At 44.6% G+C, this 16,364-nt stretch overlaps 1 protein-coding gene across 3 annotated transcripts in view; it reads right to left on the bottom strand.

Annotated features, from left to right (window-relative positions):
* The window catches only part of atp2b3b (ATPase plasma membrane Ca2+ transporting 3b), a 40,175-nt gene extending 25,905 nt beyond the window's left edge, over nucleotides 1-14,270 (bottom strand). For all 3 annotated transcript variants that reach the window (XM_028408979.1, XM_028408977.1, XM_028408978.1), the window contains exons 1-5: nucleotides 13,974-14,270; nucleotides 8,416-9,240; nucleotides 3,342-3,539; nucleotides 1,572-1,829; nucleotides 1,222-1,347 (exon numbers count right to left, since the gene is read on the bottom strand). In XM_028408979.1, coding sequence (XP_028264780.1) covers nucleotides 1,222-1,347; nucleotides 1,572-1,829; nucleotides 3,342-3,539; nucleotides 8,416-8,665 — 832 coding nt within the window. In that variant the 5' untranslated portion in view covers nucleotides 8,666-9,240; nucleotides 13,974-14,270. The remainder of the gene's footprint in view (nucleotides 1-1,221; nucleotides 1,348-1,571; nucleotides 1,830-3,341; nucleotides 3,540-8,415; nucleotides 9,241-13,973) is intronic.
* Nucleotides 14,271-16,364: the final 2,094 nt, after the last annotated feature.

Genomic DNA, 16,364 nt, shown 5'->3' with positions numbered 1-16,364 from the left:
TGCCGAAAAGTGCTTTTATGTATATATGTTTTTTTTGAGCTTTAACAACATGAGTAAATTCAGAAACACTTCAGCTTGTAGAGGTGCTTTTCATTTCTAGGAATCACCTCTCATAAATCCCTGCAGCTCTTGTCAATTCTGTTCCCCTTTATCTGCCCAACTCCTCAACTGCCTGTCATTAGGCTTCTGCTGCATTTGCCTAGATGGTGGTTATCTTGCCCACCATCTCCCCTGTTCTTGGGTTAGCAAAACTCAGCCAACTCCAAACCCAGTCCGCAGATAGCAAACACCGGATTCTCTGTGAGCTGGTCCTGTTTCTGTGACTACCGACACAATGACTGCCCCTGAGTCAGCCAAAAGATGCAAACAGTTCATGAAGATGCACCAGGGTAGAATGATTTCTGCTTTGAATCGGCTGAAGGCCAACGTCATCCTGTGTTGTCAAACTCCACGTCCATCCGATAGCTGTCTTTAAGACTGACTGCCTACCACACCCAGAGTTCTCTGTTTTCTCTGAGCTGTTTTCTGATCCTAAGTCTACAGTTAACTGCCACAAACCCCTGAACCAATCAACATCTGTCCTCCGAGAGGACAGCCTCACTTCCTGCCCTGGAATTCTACCTCCTGCCCTATCTTCTGTCCAGCCTGTGGAGTGCTACTGCATATCTACCTTGCCATCCTCCTGGGAGTCTACATCTGTCTGCTGTGGCTTCAGTCTATCTACCAAAGTCCAAAACTCATTTGCTCTTGTCTCCAGACCAGTCTTCAGCTCCCCTGTTCCCCACCGTACAGACTTAACATCTGAGGTCCTTAGTTTATCTGCTCTCCAGTCCCTTGTCTTTGCAAGCTCTGCAGCTCATTTCAGGTATGTCTTTCTGTTTCTCCCTTTCAGTCGTCTGTGCCTGAAGTTTTTGCTGTTTATTGGACTCTACTTGCGTTTTGTGAGCACAATTCAAGTTTACCTTTGTCTCTTCAACCTGCCTCAAGTCCAACTTTTTATTCTTCCCCTGATCTACATTTTAGTAAAAATGTGATAACACACACTTGATAATGGATGATTTATTTCATGTAGGTGTCTAAGAACAGAAGGTGTTGTATGCTGTACAGACTGTTAAAGACTCTGAGGCACTAAATATTGAACACAATACATAAATTATATTGACTTAACACAATGACCTCCAAGTAATAGCAGGGCAGCAAGTAAAAAAAAAACAAACAAACCTGAGAGCAGCATGGGGTCCTTATCCACAGATTTGCGTACATGGTCAGACTCCCCTGTAAGAGAACTCTCATCTAGCTTCAGATCGTTGCCCTGGACCAAAATACCATCAGCTGGCAGCAGGTCCCCTGAACACAGACAGGCACATAACACAGTGCTTCACCTTGTATCTATATCTATGAAGACACATGAATGTATACATCTATTTGTAGTTAGTATCACAAAACTATTTATTTAAGTGTCTATGTTTCCATCATGTCATTTTGTATTTCAATCTGTGCAGACCTTAAAGCAAGTGATAAAGTTTTTTTCAATAATACTTAGATGTTCTGCCAGACCTGGGTTTCCTTACCATATTTGACCTGAGCCATGTCCCCCACTACCATGTCAGCCACGGGTATCTGGATGACATTTCCTTTCCGCACAACAGTGAACTTCTGTTCTTGCTCGATCCTACTCTGTAGACCCCGGAACTGCTTCTCTTTGGACCAGTCATTAAACGCCGTCACCAGGACGACGCACACAACAGACATCAAGATGGCTGCACCCTCAATCCAGCCGGCATCAGCCTCGCCTTCATCTTCTGCACCCGCTGACACGTTACCGCACGCTGGAGAGAAGGGGTAGATGATTGGTCAGATATGAAGGTTGTCTAACTTTGCCTAAGCACCAGCTGATCTATCAAATGCAAGATGGACAGAGACAAATGTAAAAGTAGGAGAAACACTGATCATTGTATTAGCCAAAGAAGGCTAATGGTAACATTTGGTTGAGCCCCCTTTACGTCTCTTTGGGTTTTGTCTATTATTTCACAAAGCTTCTCTGATTTATTCAACAAGGAAACATAAACCAGTGGCATCGGTCATCCTGTACGGTGTGGTCTGCTGGAACAGCAGCATCACTGAGAGGGAGAGGAAGAAGCTGGACAGAGTCATCAGGAAGTCCAGCTCTGTCCTGGGCTGCTCTCTGGACTCAGTGCAGGAGGTGGGTGACAGGAGGGTCCTGGCAAAACTGACATCCATGCTGGACAATGAGTCCCACCCCCTGCAGGACACCCTGTCAGCTCTGCAGAGCAGCTTCAGTGGCAGACTGCTCCACCCTCGGTGTGTGTGAAGGAGAGATACAGAAGGTCTTTCCTTCCTGCTGCTGTCAGACTGTATAATAAACACTTCTGATATGTGCAATATTCACACACCACAGTGTACAATACATTAATTATTTAGTTTATTTTGATGCACGATGTACAGTTTATAAACCATTTCTACCTCCACTCACCTGTGCAATAACTGTTAATATGTAAACTGTTTATAATGTATACATCTTTTTATTGGTAGTCTATTTTATAATGTATATATATTTTTCTTAACTTATCCCTTGCTGTCTGTATGCCGTTGCAAAAATGCAACTTCCCCATTGTGGGACTAATAAAGGTTTCTTAATCTAATGTTAATCTTAAGCTTCAGGTATTTTGACATGTAACCACAATCTTTCCACTGCACGTTCCACAATTGATTTACAGCCCCTGCTGTAATGTAATTGAAACTGTAAAAGTTAAAAAATAACAAAAAATAAGCGATAAAGCATGTTGTTACTCTATTCACTACACATTTGCGTGCGTCTGTATTTATTACTGTTGTTTGCTCAAAAAGCTGAGTGTAAGGCAAATAATCCTGAATGGTCAGATTAGCCAGGACAAACAGGGAGTTCAGTGAGTGTACTGTGTTTTAAGCTGCAGCAACTACATTTACACACTGTAGGAGTAGGTACGTGATATATGCACTGCTCTACAAGTGCCACAACTGAGCCAAACTTATGGAGGCTAATGTTAGCAAACCTAAACTGATCTTTACTTTTTACAGTATACCTCAGCTTTTAAAATCTTTTGCAAATGAAGTAATTAAGCAGCAAAAAAATTGCTTGCTATCAAATTTTCTAATACTAGCAAACCAAATTTGATAGCAAGCAACTAAGTAATAGAAGCATTGCTATTTACTTTTAGCTTAATATTACCAAGGTAAACCTCTGCAATAGCAGTAAACCCTATATCTTAACTTACAACAGTGTAATAAATACAATGGCATTGTTCTGGTATGACTTTAACTTTACAGTACTTTTTCCTCACCTTCAGTTTCCTTTCCGGGAGGCTGGTAGAAAGAGAGGCCTAGGGAGATAATGGCGGCGGCCTCCAAGATGATGAGCGTGACATCCTGTAAGGCTTCCCACACGAGCTCCAGGAAAGTCTTAGGCTTCTTTGGGGGGATGAAGTTTCGGCCATATGCTTGGTACCGACGGTCCAGGTCTGCCGGGTCCCCACTGAGACCTGTGAGTAGATACATACAAACGTCTTTATGTATAAACAAAACTGACAAGGACTGACACTTGAATTGTGCATTGCACATTTGCATGCACAATTCACAATCTGAGTGACTGTGGTGCTGTTTAAAATGTAAAATGCACAGTCTAAAGGGTTTATTGAATCATTTAAATGTTTCCCCTTCTAGTTTGTTGGAGCTAGGTTCATAAGAAGTCAATTAATAAGGCAGCTAACTCTGAATTTTAAAGCCTTGCTGCAACAGCTCCATCCTCACCATCCTCTCCCCTCAACCTCACCCCTGTGAGTGATTCAGTTTCCATGGTGACCAGGATATCAGGTCCAGGGCTTCCTGTGTTGAACAGGTTTCTGCCTAGCAACAGGTGATGTCATTCCTCCAGTGTAGTAGGTGTGGAGTGAAGCTTTTTTAAAATTTTTTGATTGGCTGCTGGGGAGGAGGAAGACACATTTGTATGCTGTGGTTGGCTGAGATTGGTGACAGTCTTTGCGACTGTTTGGCTGTGTGCGTGCTTGCGTGTTTAGAGACATCCTGATCCAATGTGCTTGCTGCAGGGAGTCATATGTAGCTCCCAGCACTGCCGAAGAGCTGTGGAGCAATATGACGCTCAACAGGGTTCAGGCCAAGGCAAGGCAGGGAGAGAGAGAAAACAGGTGACCTTATGCTGAGTAATTGTAGCGAGCCGTATCCCTCTTTCATTGGTCCCTCCCTCTTTCTCTCATCCATCCCTCCATTCTGCCCTTCCTCCTCATCTCTTCCACAGACTCTCATCGGCTCTCCTCCTCTCTTTTTTCTCTCCCTCTCTCAATCTCCCCTTGATGTGTCCTTGACAATGCGGCAAGCTGTTCTAGCTTTCCCTCCTCACCCCTCAACCACCCCCCCCCCCATTACCACACACACACACACACACACTCTCTCTCTTTTCTCCTTCCCCTCTTTTCTGTCTCTTCACTGAGGAAATAATGGTTTCATACTGCAGTGCTGGGGTATACATATCTGTGTGTGTGTCTGTGTGTGAGAGAAATCCCGTTCTGTATTGGTTTAACCCCCACCCTGCTAAGTGTATTATATTACAGATGATGTTCAGCATTAACTGCATCATAATGTACAAGTGCATGGGGTGTGTGTGCATGTGTGTCGCACACAATGTATTTGTGCAGCGCTGTATATACCCACATTTTCCATCTGATCTGCCAATTCACATCCCAGCTCTGTGATCAGTTTTATTGTACTCATACAAAGCAGAGACAGCAGTTATTGTTGTTGTGTCAAACGTCTCAGCTGTAGAGCAGAAAATATCTCCGGCTGCGAGTTCAGAATGATCAGTCACAGGTTAGATCAGATCAGATATCTTTAAGGTGGGGCTTGGAGCATCCCTCTGCATCCATGTTTGCACTTTGGCTGGCTTGTCATGTCAGATCACACCATATGTGATTTGTGAAAGTCAGCGCAGTGCAAAATAAGACCATCCAAATGTGTGGAGAGCAGTATTTGTGTGTGTTTGTGTGTGTTGTTTGCCAACTGAGCTTTGTAGGGACATCTGCAGATACATGAGTCTGTGTGTGTTTGTGTGCGTGCGCACACTTGTGTGTGTTAAGTTTGTTGGGACCTGCTGCACTGAGTCCTGACCAGCTCGCAGTATCAAATTAGCAACACTCAACACAGACTTACTGTAACTCAACACCCACCAATCCTCTCAATTTTTATCCATCTCTCTCTCTCTCTCTCTCTCTCACACACACACCCCTCATAGACTTTGGTTAGACTTAAACACACACACTCTCTCTCTCTCTCTCTCTCTCTCCTTCCACTAGTCACCCCTCTCTGTTCCTCACTATCTCCATCTCACAGTTCTCAGTCATCTTCCTCTCTCTAACGGACTTTCCAAGCCAACTTCTCTCTACTGTTGTGTTGCTAGGCTACAAACTAGTTGAAGGAGTGGGTGTAGTGTGGTACCACACCCCTGTTAGAACATGCAAGTGTGCACAGGCACAAACACACACTGAAGACACAGAGGCACAGATTCTACACACAGTAATCATTATGAATCTTTGATTAGCATAATCACATTAACATGTTCTGTGTGTGTGTGTGTGTGTTGTATTAGTACAATTATTATATATTGCTCAAGAAACAATTAGCTGACCGATCAATATGTCATGTCATGAGTCGACTCATTTATTATGTTAACAAACATTCAGTATCAGGTTTGTAACAATGTATTTGTTATCATTAATTAATTTCGTTTTTGTTACAATTAAAGGTCTATAAGTCAGTAAATACGTCATGGTTTGCTGTCTGATCAGAAGAACACCACTGCAGCACCTCTACACAATATGCTCAATATATGAGTCTTTTATTATCTTGTATCACAGTTAGAAGTTGTGTGTTTCCTTGAATATTTCTGGACAAGTTTAACCTAAAACGTGAACTTATACAAAATGTTGACCTAACTAGTTGTGTAGTGGTTAGCACTGAAACTCAGAAAACTCTGGATTCGAACCTGCCAGCTGGCTGGGCGTCACTGCTGATTCCTATTGGTCTGCAGTTGGTAGTATGAGATGTTATCTACTGAGACAACATTCCTGCAGAATGTGTGAGATCACAGAATCCATCTTGCCAGGTTTCAGGCTTTGTAAACATTGTTCTTCGTCGCTAATAGTTATTTGGTATTAGTAAATGTCCCTTTAGGCAACTGTATAAATAAATATGGGGATGTTTTCCTCACCATGAAGCAAAAATGACCTCACAACTGTGTGATTTGACAAATCGTCAGCGGTTTGTTGTGAGATTTAGATTTGAAATGTTTTGAACATATATTCCTGACAAAGCCAAAATAATGGGATCAGGAACTGACTTACTAACCACTGTTTACTCAGCTGTAAGGGACACATTGCTGCGGGCAATGCTGAGGGCTGGAGTGCACTCTGCTGGACACAGTATGTGATAACACCATGTCTGAATTAGCCCAAGCATCTTTTTGACCGTCACTCAACGCATGTCACTCAACATACACACCTGTACACACATAACAGGCCAACCTTGCCCATTAATATTGGACTGTGGAAAAAAGTACAGTATGTTTCTGGTTGCCTGTGCTGTCCATGAAGCATTTGTAAAGTCAAATGAAAGGTCATGAGGTCAGGTGTCAGGTGGCCTTAGGGTCAGACAAACACCACACTGGGCCACTGACCAACAAATTATCATTAAAATGATCATTATATTCTCCAAGGCTGCAACATTTAGTCAATACATACAAAACATTTTCAGGACATTTTCCACAGGTTTGTCCATTATGCCAGAATACTAGGCATGGGGCGGTTCAGGGAAAAAATCTGAACCGTTCGGTAAACACGTTGCATGTTCGGGGCATGTTTTTCGCTTCATTACATGCACATCAAGTACTGCAGGGAGGCATTTTATCCCACTGGCACGGAGACAAGTGTTGCCAAATTGGTGACTCTCTTGCTAAATGTGGCGACTTTTTTTGTCAAAGGCAGCTAGCGACAAATCGAGCAACCTTTTCTAGTGACTTTTGGAGATAGACGTGAAAACATGTATCGTCCTGCAGTTACTGTCCTCAACGTGAGCTCCTCTCCCGCCCCAAAGCACTTACAGGCGGTCAGTCTCACAGTAGCTCCGTGCAGCGGTATCAGCTGCAGTCAGAGCACAGAGGAGCTCCAAACAAAGCTGCCGCTGGTCCCATCATGGCGCACAGAGCGGGATGTAAACAGCATGTTTGAAGAGCAAAATTAAAAACAGTGGTAGTTCGAACACGATGTTATTCCTCTTTCCTACAGTGCAAATTATGCGATGATGTCATTTAGTGGGTCAGCCAATAGCTGCTTCTCTTACTGAGGAGTTGGCGACACTGGAGCACTCTGAAGCACTATTAAGCAGCAACACAATGTAATAACTGATTTATCAATATGTTAAATGTTTTCTAATCAGGATATATATTCAATGCCAATCTATGGTATATCCAGAGTGTTCAAAAAGTCAACAAAAACCTCAACAATGTAAACTGAACCGAACACCGTGACAGAACCTCAATACAAACCGAACCGTGGATTTTGTGAAGCGGTCTACCCCTACAGAATACACTGACTGAAAAAAGCACACTAAAAAGTACATTAACGTTGCACATGGCGTCCATTTAGCGAGAGGGAGAGAGAAAGAGAGAGAGTTGGAAGTCACACTCCTGCTGGTGTGCTGTTGCTGTTAGAGATTGCCGTTAATCCCTGCACACTTTTACTCCATTCATTCATCCACTATAATCCTGTCAGCCATTCATCAATTAAACCAACCAACCATGTTTTCTGTGCATCCAGCCCGACCAAAAGCTGCCTTCTATAGCCAGGATGGCAGTCTGTGAGTGAAATATGTTTTTACACTCTAATGGGAGTGCAGCCACCTTTGTCCTGAAGTCAGCTGTCCATGACGTGCAGTAAATGCAGTTATAATAAGGTGTTCATAAAATGAAATTATTGCTGTCAGAGTTTGTTTTCAAGTATGCTGTTCCTGACTGACTGGTGACCACATGTAACCAGTCTTAATCAAGTCAAAACGATGATGACACACACATCAGGCAGATTGTTTGGATGATGTGACACCACTAACCCAGTGGTCAGCCCAGAGTGCAATCTCAACCATCTCACTCCACACCAGTTCATCTTCGTCCAATTTTCCCCAGAACCACCCAGAAATCTATTCACCCATTCATGTATGTACTAATCAACCCAACCATTCTTCCAGCTCTCTGTTCATACATCTGTGCTCTCATCTATTCATTCATTTACTCCTCCATTATTCATTCATCCATCCTTCCATTCCATTTTACCCATTCATCCATCCGTAACTACTCACCATCACTTGTGCTGGACTGTAGTCTCTGGCAGAGCCCCTCTGTGTCTCCGTAGCTGTCCTGAATCTTCTGTAGGGCTTCAGACCCTCGGAGCTCCATCAGCTCTCTTAGCTCCGTCACCGTGACCCCGAAGTCTCCCCCTGCGTGGCTGCCATCTGCCCTTCCTCCTCCTCCGCCCCCGCCTCGAGTCCCTTTGGGATAAAACTCTACGGTGCTGTTTGCCATTTCTCCCATCGTGGCAGTTGTTGACATGTCACTAAGGTTTTTTCTCTTTTGGTCCTCCTCTCTCTCCCTAGGCTACTCAGGTCCCCTTTCTCTTGGTTGGTGAGGGTTGTTCATGTGCTCAACAGTCAGAATCACGTTACTCTCTCTAAATGTTTTACTTAAAATTCTTAAACTTAACAATACACCCAAACCACTTTTTGACTTTGTGTAAGGGGCGTTGGTTGTGTATTTTTCTCCTCACTGTCTCAGCCTAGCCTCCCACTGCTCCTTTAAATCTCCATAACAGGAGGAGGTGACGGAGGAGGGTGAGGGGGATGAAGGACAGCGAGCAGGGGCACCTCAGAAGCGTGACGTCTGAATGAATCCAGCTTTCTTTTCCTTCGTCTCCTCTGTGACTCCACTCTTTCCTCGTTTCTGTCCCCCTCCCTCCAGGGTCACGGCCAGTCCATGGATGGTCTGACAGACGGGCTGACAGACTTAGAGACGAGGATGAAGGGATGATGGACGGATGGAGAGAGGGGCGAGCGAGGCAAAGGTGGCTGATAAATCAGAGACAAGAATTGGATCCAGTTCAGAGGTAGCTACTGCTGCACCTCCAGGACCTAAGAGGAAGAGAGAGGAAGCAGGAAGAGCACATTAGCACTCGTTTCTATTGATCACACTTACTACCATTACATCAGATAATTTCTGAGAGGAGAGATAAGGTGTCCTCAGGCTGGATTCAGCTGTGAAACGTGTGTTTTATGCAGTGGCTAAAAAAATATCACCAATCATGATATAACAAGATTGACAGTGCAAATGGGTGCAACACCTCACTTACGCTATTGATCTGTTAATGCGATGTTTAAAGCTGCATACACAGATGGGGGGTAATGCAACAAGAACCAAACACAACCATAGTTGCATATTTATTATGTAAGCTTGACAATCAGCAAAATTCATTATTGGAAATATTTTCACCTGTATATTTTTTCACCTAATATTTTATGTCCAATACTCCACTAACTTCAGAGAAAATGAAGCAGATAAAGTCCCTTTAGCTGCTAAATGCTCTGGTTATCAACTGGTCGCTAACACACAAAGTAACAGTAAAGCAAGTTCCAAAACCAAAACCACAGTATGCTGAAACATGTTAGAGGAACCAAAGTGAAAGGAAGTGCAAAAAAAATGCAGTTTCTCCAGTGGCCACTTGAGGCTAGCTCCAAAAGTGAGTCAATCCCCACAGACCTTCATGTTAAACCATAAAATTTGACAGCTGAAGACATCATGTTATGTCTAGAATAACTTTCCTGTTAATGCCAAATTTAGGGACTTTATACATATATATCTCATGCATCCATCCATTATCTGAACCTGCTTTGTCCTGCAGTGCAGGGTCACAGGGGGCTGTATCTCTAATACATTTTTTAATTTGAATGATAAAGCCTAAAGTTAGGTATAATTGAAGGGACAGTTTCTTTGACTAACATCAGCTGTTTAGCTAAGTGTCACCTGTCCACCTCAGCTCCACTTGAGCTTCGTCTGTTGTTGGATTAGCCATGGTGGGTTGTACAGTAGCAAAATGGCGACTGCCAGAGCCACCAGCGAGCTTCAAAACTGCTCTCTGAGTGTTGTCACAGAGGTTTTCTGTCTTATCTGCAGAATATGGTCGGTTCATGATACGTAATTTTATCCACTTTAAATTTAAAGCCAGTTTTTGCTATTTTAATATTTTCAATAGTGTTAAAGATCTTTGAGCTTTATTGCTTCTACAGTGAAACACCAAACACCCCCCATGAGGTAGATTTGGTTTCCATCTACCAGGACCGAGAAGCTGATCATTTGATTGGTGTAGGCCTGTAGTGAATATCGTCACATCACCGCCTACCCTTTAGAATTCCTTAAGCCAATAAACACGGAGGCTAAAACAAAATGATCCATTACTCAGTATCCTATGCTATCGAAAGTCAAGACGACGTATCAACTGATCACACATGTATCATCTATCTTTGAAAACCTCTCAGTAGTTTCCTTAAACTTTTTTAGTTTTTTTAACCATAGCTCAAACAAGATCAAATGGTCCCTTAATAAAGGGCTATTTTGGGAACATAGACATAATACAGATTTGCATTTTAGTGAGAATTGCCAGCATCGAGACAGAGCATGTTAGGTTGAATCAAAATAAACTATAGTGTGCGCAATCGTGCTAATAAGAGCACATGTCAGCAGGTGTAAGAGTGTGGAACACTGAAATGCTTTTAATAGTTCCTCACTACAATGGAGCTCTGTGGCACAGGCATCACACCCAGCAGAAGGATGCATCCACTGTCGTGTTCTGCCTTTTCATGTGTTTTGTTGCCAGTCTGTTCCTTACCTCGATTATGCTACTTTAAGCCAGGGACGTACAGTGCATCCGCACCGACACACACAGCTAATCCCCGGACACATCCACAGGCCTTGTAGGTGTGATTAATTCACCTTCAATATGTTCGCTCTAACAAGACTGAGACCTGAAAGAGGGGAATTTCCTGAAGTAAGCTGTTCTTGTTAAATCTTTTGAAAAAAAAAATCCTAATCACCAAATTAACATTTCAGCCCAGCTGTAGAAGTGATTGTATTAAAATAAGCCTGACACCAATAATGCTCGGTGCAGGCTAGTAGAACAGAACCTGCGTTCCTCTCAGCTGCACCAGCTGAGATGAAGCCTCGTCCCACATGAGCAATTAGCACAGGCTGTAGCTAAATATTCTCAGCATCACACATGATGCAACATATTCAGATTTCCCTATCAGGGTATTTTACATAAGGATGAGTGCAAAAAAAACAGAACTGAAGCTCATCATTAATTCCTTTTCTCCTCCCTCCTCTCCACTCCTCGCTCTCCCTCAGCTCCCTCTGCCTCTTGCATCTTCTCCCTCCCTTCCTCCTCTCTGTCCTGCCATGCTTCTATCCTGACTGAGAGTGTTAGTTTATGACTGAGTCACCCTGCTCTACCTTTGAAGCTTCCTCTGGCTCTCCGTCTTTTCTTACATGCTTGCTCCTCCATCTATGTATCTGTATCCGTCTATCTATACAAGTTTACATCTGTTCTTTACATGCCATGCCCTCTGCTGTCTCTTTGCTTATTATTTTACTTCCCTCTTTTCCCCCCTCTCCTGACTCCCTCATTTTGTCGTTCTCTCTGCCTATCTGCTTCCTGCTACTGCAATCATTTATTTACTCAGCCAGTTGCACATTTTCTTCCCAGCCCGATCTCTTACTCACTGATTCTGTCTGATTTTATAATGCTCACGCAAGAAAAAATCTCTTCTGTTCATCCTTCCCAACTATTCCCAACTAAACTCCTAGTCTGCCTTCCTGAATGTCTCCAAGTGGACAGTACATGTGTGCATGGATGCACGCATGTGAGCCTGCATTACATACATTGTAAAAAAAAAACACTTTGTTACTCCATTTGTTACGCATTACTAACTCTTACATAAACACACGCACAAACCTTTAGCCACAGGATGCAAGCATCACGAATAGACAGTAAACACACAGACACTAACACTCATGCCCAGAGACCTCCATTGCATGATCTCTGTCATGACACACACATGTGTCATACACCACAGAACTTTCAAAGTAAGAGTGCGCCTATGTGTGTGTGTGTGTGTGTGTGAGGGGGGGGGGGTGTCCTGGTTTGAACATGAAAAGAGTCAGACAAAAGGTCACCACAATCCTCAGCAGCAGGCCCATTTATCATGAATGCTAGCCCCTCTCGTCCGCACAATATCCCTCTGAGGGCAGGAGCAATTTGATTTTCTTTTTTTTTTAAAGAAAGTGGCCACTCTTTTCCCTCGGGTGTTTTCCTCTTTGTCACAGCAGCAAGAAGGTTAAGATGGGTACAGAGTGGAAGACACGGGAGAGAAAGTTTGATTCTATGCCAGCAGGGCTTCGTATGCTTTGGGACATGTGTGTGCCACACTACATGTATACACACGGCTGAGCACATGTGCAGTGGTGTGTGATCCTGGGGTGAGCATGTCCACGTTTGTATCAGTGTGTACGCCGCCTATCCTGCAGTCCACCTGTGCACCTGCAGTCCTACTTTCCGGCATCTGAAGGGTCACCTCTGGCGGGGCCCTTGTATCTGGGCTGCTGCTTTCTCGTTTGCTGGCTTGGCGCCAGTCACACACTTCTGTAATGCCCAGCGGGAATAGCACACTTAGAATTTGACACAGTCAGTGGCTGCAGCCATTAAAGGTGGGCTGCCAACAGGGCACAGCTATCTGCATGTGAAGCCAATTAGAGCAACTGACAGTGATGATGTGCATGATGATAGAATAAAGGCAAAGAAAGAAGACTAATCACTCTGATATGTATCATCACATGCACGCTCTCATACTGTCCTGTCCCTCCCACAAGAATCACTCTCCAACAAACCCACACCTCATTCCTGCAGCTGCCAGCAGTGCTCCTGTACCGGAATTGTCCCATGCAACAGTGTGTTTCCCCACACAAAACGACCTTTCCTTGTCACCTTCAGACGTGCCTGAGCTTCATCCTCCGCTCATCCCCAACACAGACTACAGCAACAAGAGGTCATGATTAAAGCTACACAGACTACAATGTGGGCCTAACAGACCGCAAGGGGAGAGCGAAAGTAAAGCCAGTGGTGCGCCACTTCCTACCCTATGTCCCTCCGCAAGGTTACCGGCCCGGCCACCGGCGGCCTCGCTCTGCCTAACTCACACCCACCCTGCGCCGGGCGACTTGTGAAGGTTCCTCCACGGCCACGGATCATTGCCAGATCAAACCGACACCCCCGCAGCTCAGGGCTGCAGGTGTGATGCGCCGTAACCGAGGCAAACAGCACAATTGATACCCAATAAGCCTGGTACATCGTAGCGCCCGGGAAAACCAAGAGGCAAGCGGGAGAATAGCGCATGCTGCTCGGTGAAAAATGTTGGACTGCAGCCCTTCATCTACCGACACAGGACACGAAGGGATGGATGAACTGATGGATGGATAGGTATCATTAGCTCCACACACGCGCAAGCACATTCACGCGTACATGCGCGCACAAGCGCAGACACACACACACACACACTTCTTAATAATGTCATAGCGTTGTTTGCCAGGTTATTATGGTATGCCCTACTGTATGGGCTATTATTACAGCAGTGTAAGGCCTGTGATGAGAAATGCCACATTAGGCCATGTTGCACATCCAGTTAGTCCGTCAAAGCTCCCTACATGCCATTAATGAGTCACAGCGCATGCAACACATATTCCCTATTAAAAACGGCGCTCGGGCACCCGGGGTAAATAACAGTCACGCACGCGGGCACGCACGGACTCACCGACTCACCGTGCAGGCCGAGCTCAAGGACATCAGCATCAGCGCGCGGGCGGGGAGGCAGAATCCCCGTTAATCTGTGCGTGCGTGGAGCGGAGAATGTCCCAAACCGGATGAGAGGATACAGGGGGGGGGCCGGTGCTGCGGCAGCTCCGGTTGCCTGGAGTCCGAAGGAGTGGAGGGATGAAAGACGACGACGGTGCTGATGAATATTCCGCTCCGCGCGGTCACCTGACGGTTGGTCGGCGGAGTTCTGCGGCGGTGGAGGAGAGAGAGAGCGAGAGAGAGAGAGAGAGAGCGAGAGAGGGAGAGAGAGAGAGAGAGGATGCGCCGGGTTGAGGGTTTAAACACCTCCGTTGAGGGGAGGGGGAGAGAGAGAGAGAGAGTCCGTGCGCCCGGACGGACCAGCTGCTGCCAGCGGTAAAAGCTCCTAATGTGACCGAATTCGGTTAGCTGTTAAGGACACTGGGAGAAAAAGAAGAGAAAAAAGAAAAGAAGCGCCGCGGTGAGAGGAGAAGCTCATGCGACATCTTTGGAGGAGGAGGAGGAGGAGGGGCTGAGCGGCTGCGAGGGTTTGCGCGCACAGGAGCTCGGTCGCAGCATCCACGAGAGGGGGCTGCTCTACACGTCACCCCCCACCTCCTCTGATGCGTGATGACGACACCAGACACAGCAGCCTATTATCAGTCGGCATTAAGGGTCGTCTTTTAAAATACGCTGATCCTACACAGGACATATTCTGCTTTTGACTTCTACAGGCATTCTACTAGGGGTGGGAATAAAGAGCCGGTTCTTTTCTTGCTTAAATGTATTAAATGAATTACTACTAATAATAGGCTACATGATATCAAATGTTTATTATTATGGCTTATTACAGCTACAGAAGTGCTACAAAAATAGATTTTAAAAGTACAAAAACAATACTTGACACATTGATTGTATGTAGCCTGAATTACCTATAAAATATGAGTTGTTCAGTGAAACAACAGAAATGCTCTGATGGATGTGCAGCTCTAATGTGCCCGCGCAGCTGCTTGATAGGAGATTTTAACCTCACAAACTGCACAGTCGCCTTTGTTTTAACAATGTCATTGAAATGAGACATTTTTTCTGTGTTTCCTGCACTCACTCATTTTCTCACCTTTCCATCGTGTTGGCTCTGTAGCAGCTGTTCTCTCTCTTTCTCGCTCATTTGCGTCTCCCTCCCTCCTGCTCCTTTCTGTGTGTGCGCGTGCATGTGTTGTTTCCATACCCCCGCTCCTCCCCCTCCTGCTCGGTGTTGCACCAGGGTTAACAGGCCAGCTCTAGGAAGAGTTCTGGTCGTCCCAAACATCTTCCATTTGAGGATTGTGGAGCCCGCTGTGCTCTTAGGAACCTTAAGTGCAGCAGAAATTATTTTGTAACCTTGGTCAGATCTGTGCCACAATTCTGTCTCTGAGCTCTTCAGGCAGTTCCTTGACCTCATGATCCTCATGTGCTCTAACATGCACTGTGAGCTGTATATGTGAGCTATATGTGATCTTATACAGACAGGTGTGTGTCTTTCCTCATCAAGTCCAGTCAGTATCATCAAACACAGCTGGACTCAGATGAAGGTGTAGAACCACCTGAAGGATGATCAGAGGAAATGGACGCACCTGAGTTCAATATATGAGAGTCACAGCAAAGGCTCTGATACTTAGGACCATGTCATATTTCACTTTTTCTTTTTAATACATCTGCAAACATGTCAACAACTCTGTGTTTTTCTGTCAATATGAGGTGCTGTGTGTACATTAATGAGGAAAAAAGGAACTTAACGGATTTTAGCAAACGCTGCAATATAACAAATACTTTCTGTACCCACTGTGTTGCCATTACATGATCATATTGTGATGCATGAATGAAGAACAGAGAGGCAGGGTTCATTTTTCATGTTCATTTGGATTTAATTGAAACTATTTAAGTTTTTATATCTAGTGTTTTTAGAGAGAGACAGAGAGACATTCAAGTAGCTTTTCAGGCCATTGCATTTTTAGGCGTAGACTGTTTTCACCTCCTAGACATGGTGTATTGTGCACTGAGATGTAGAGCAGCTCTCTCGCTGTGTGTGAAAGATGTTAGAGAAGATTGCACCAAAAATAGTCACACGTTACTGAAGTTGAGTAGTGCAACAAATCGCCTGCACGAGGTGGGATATATAATATGTGTACATGTAATATGTTTAAGCACGTAACATAATTTGCCCAGATAACTTTTCAAAATGAATAATAGCATTATAGAATACATGAGTGAAAATAAAGTACTAAATGAAGTTCTAACCATGTGTTATTTCAATAATTGTAGTGTGATGGCTGGACAGAAACCTTTGGAAATGGCCGCGGCATGGCCACATGCTCACTGTGTACAGGACACCAGGCCCAG

This window comes from Parambassis ranga, chromosome 7 (assembly GCF_900634625.1).
Source record: "Parambassis ranga chromosome 7, fParRan2.1, whole genome shotgun sequence".
In the NCBI taxonomy this organism is placed as follows: domain Eukaryota; kingdom Metazoa; phylum Chordata; class Actinopteri; family Ambassidae; genus Parambassis; species Parambassis ranga.
Note: the sequence above shows the minus strand (reverse complement) of the source record. Positions and strands in the feature narration are given on the sequence as shown.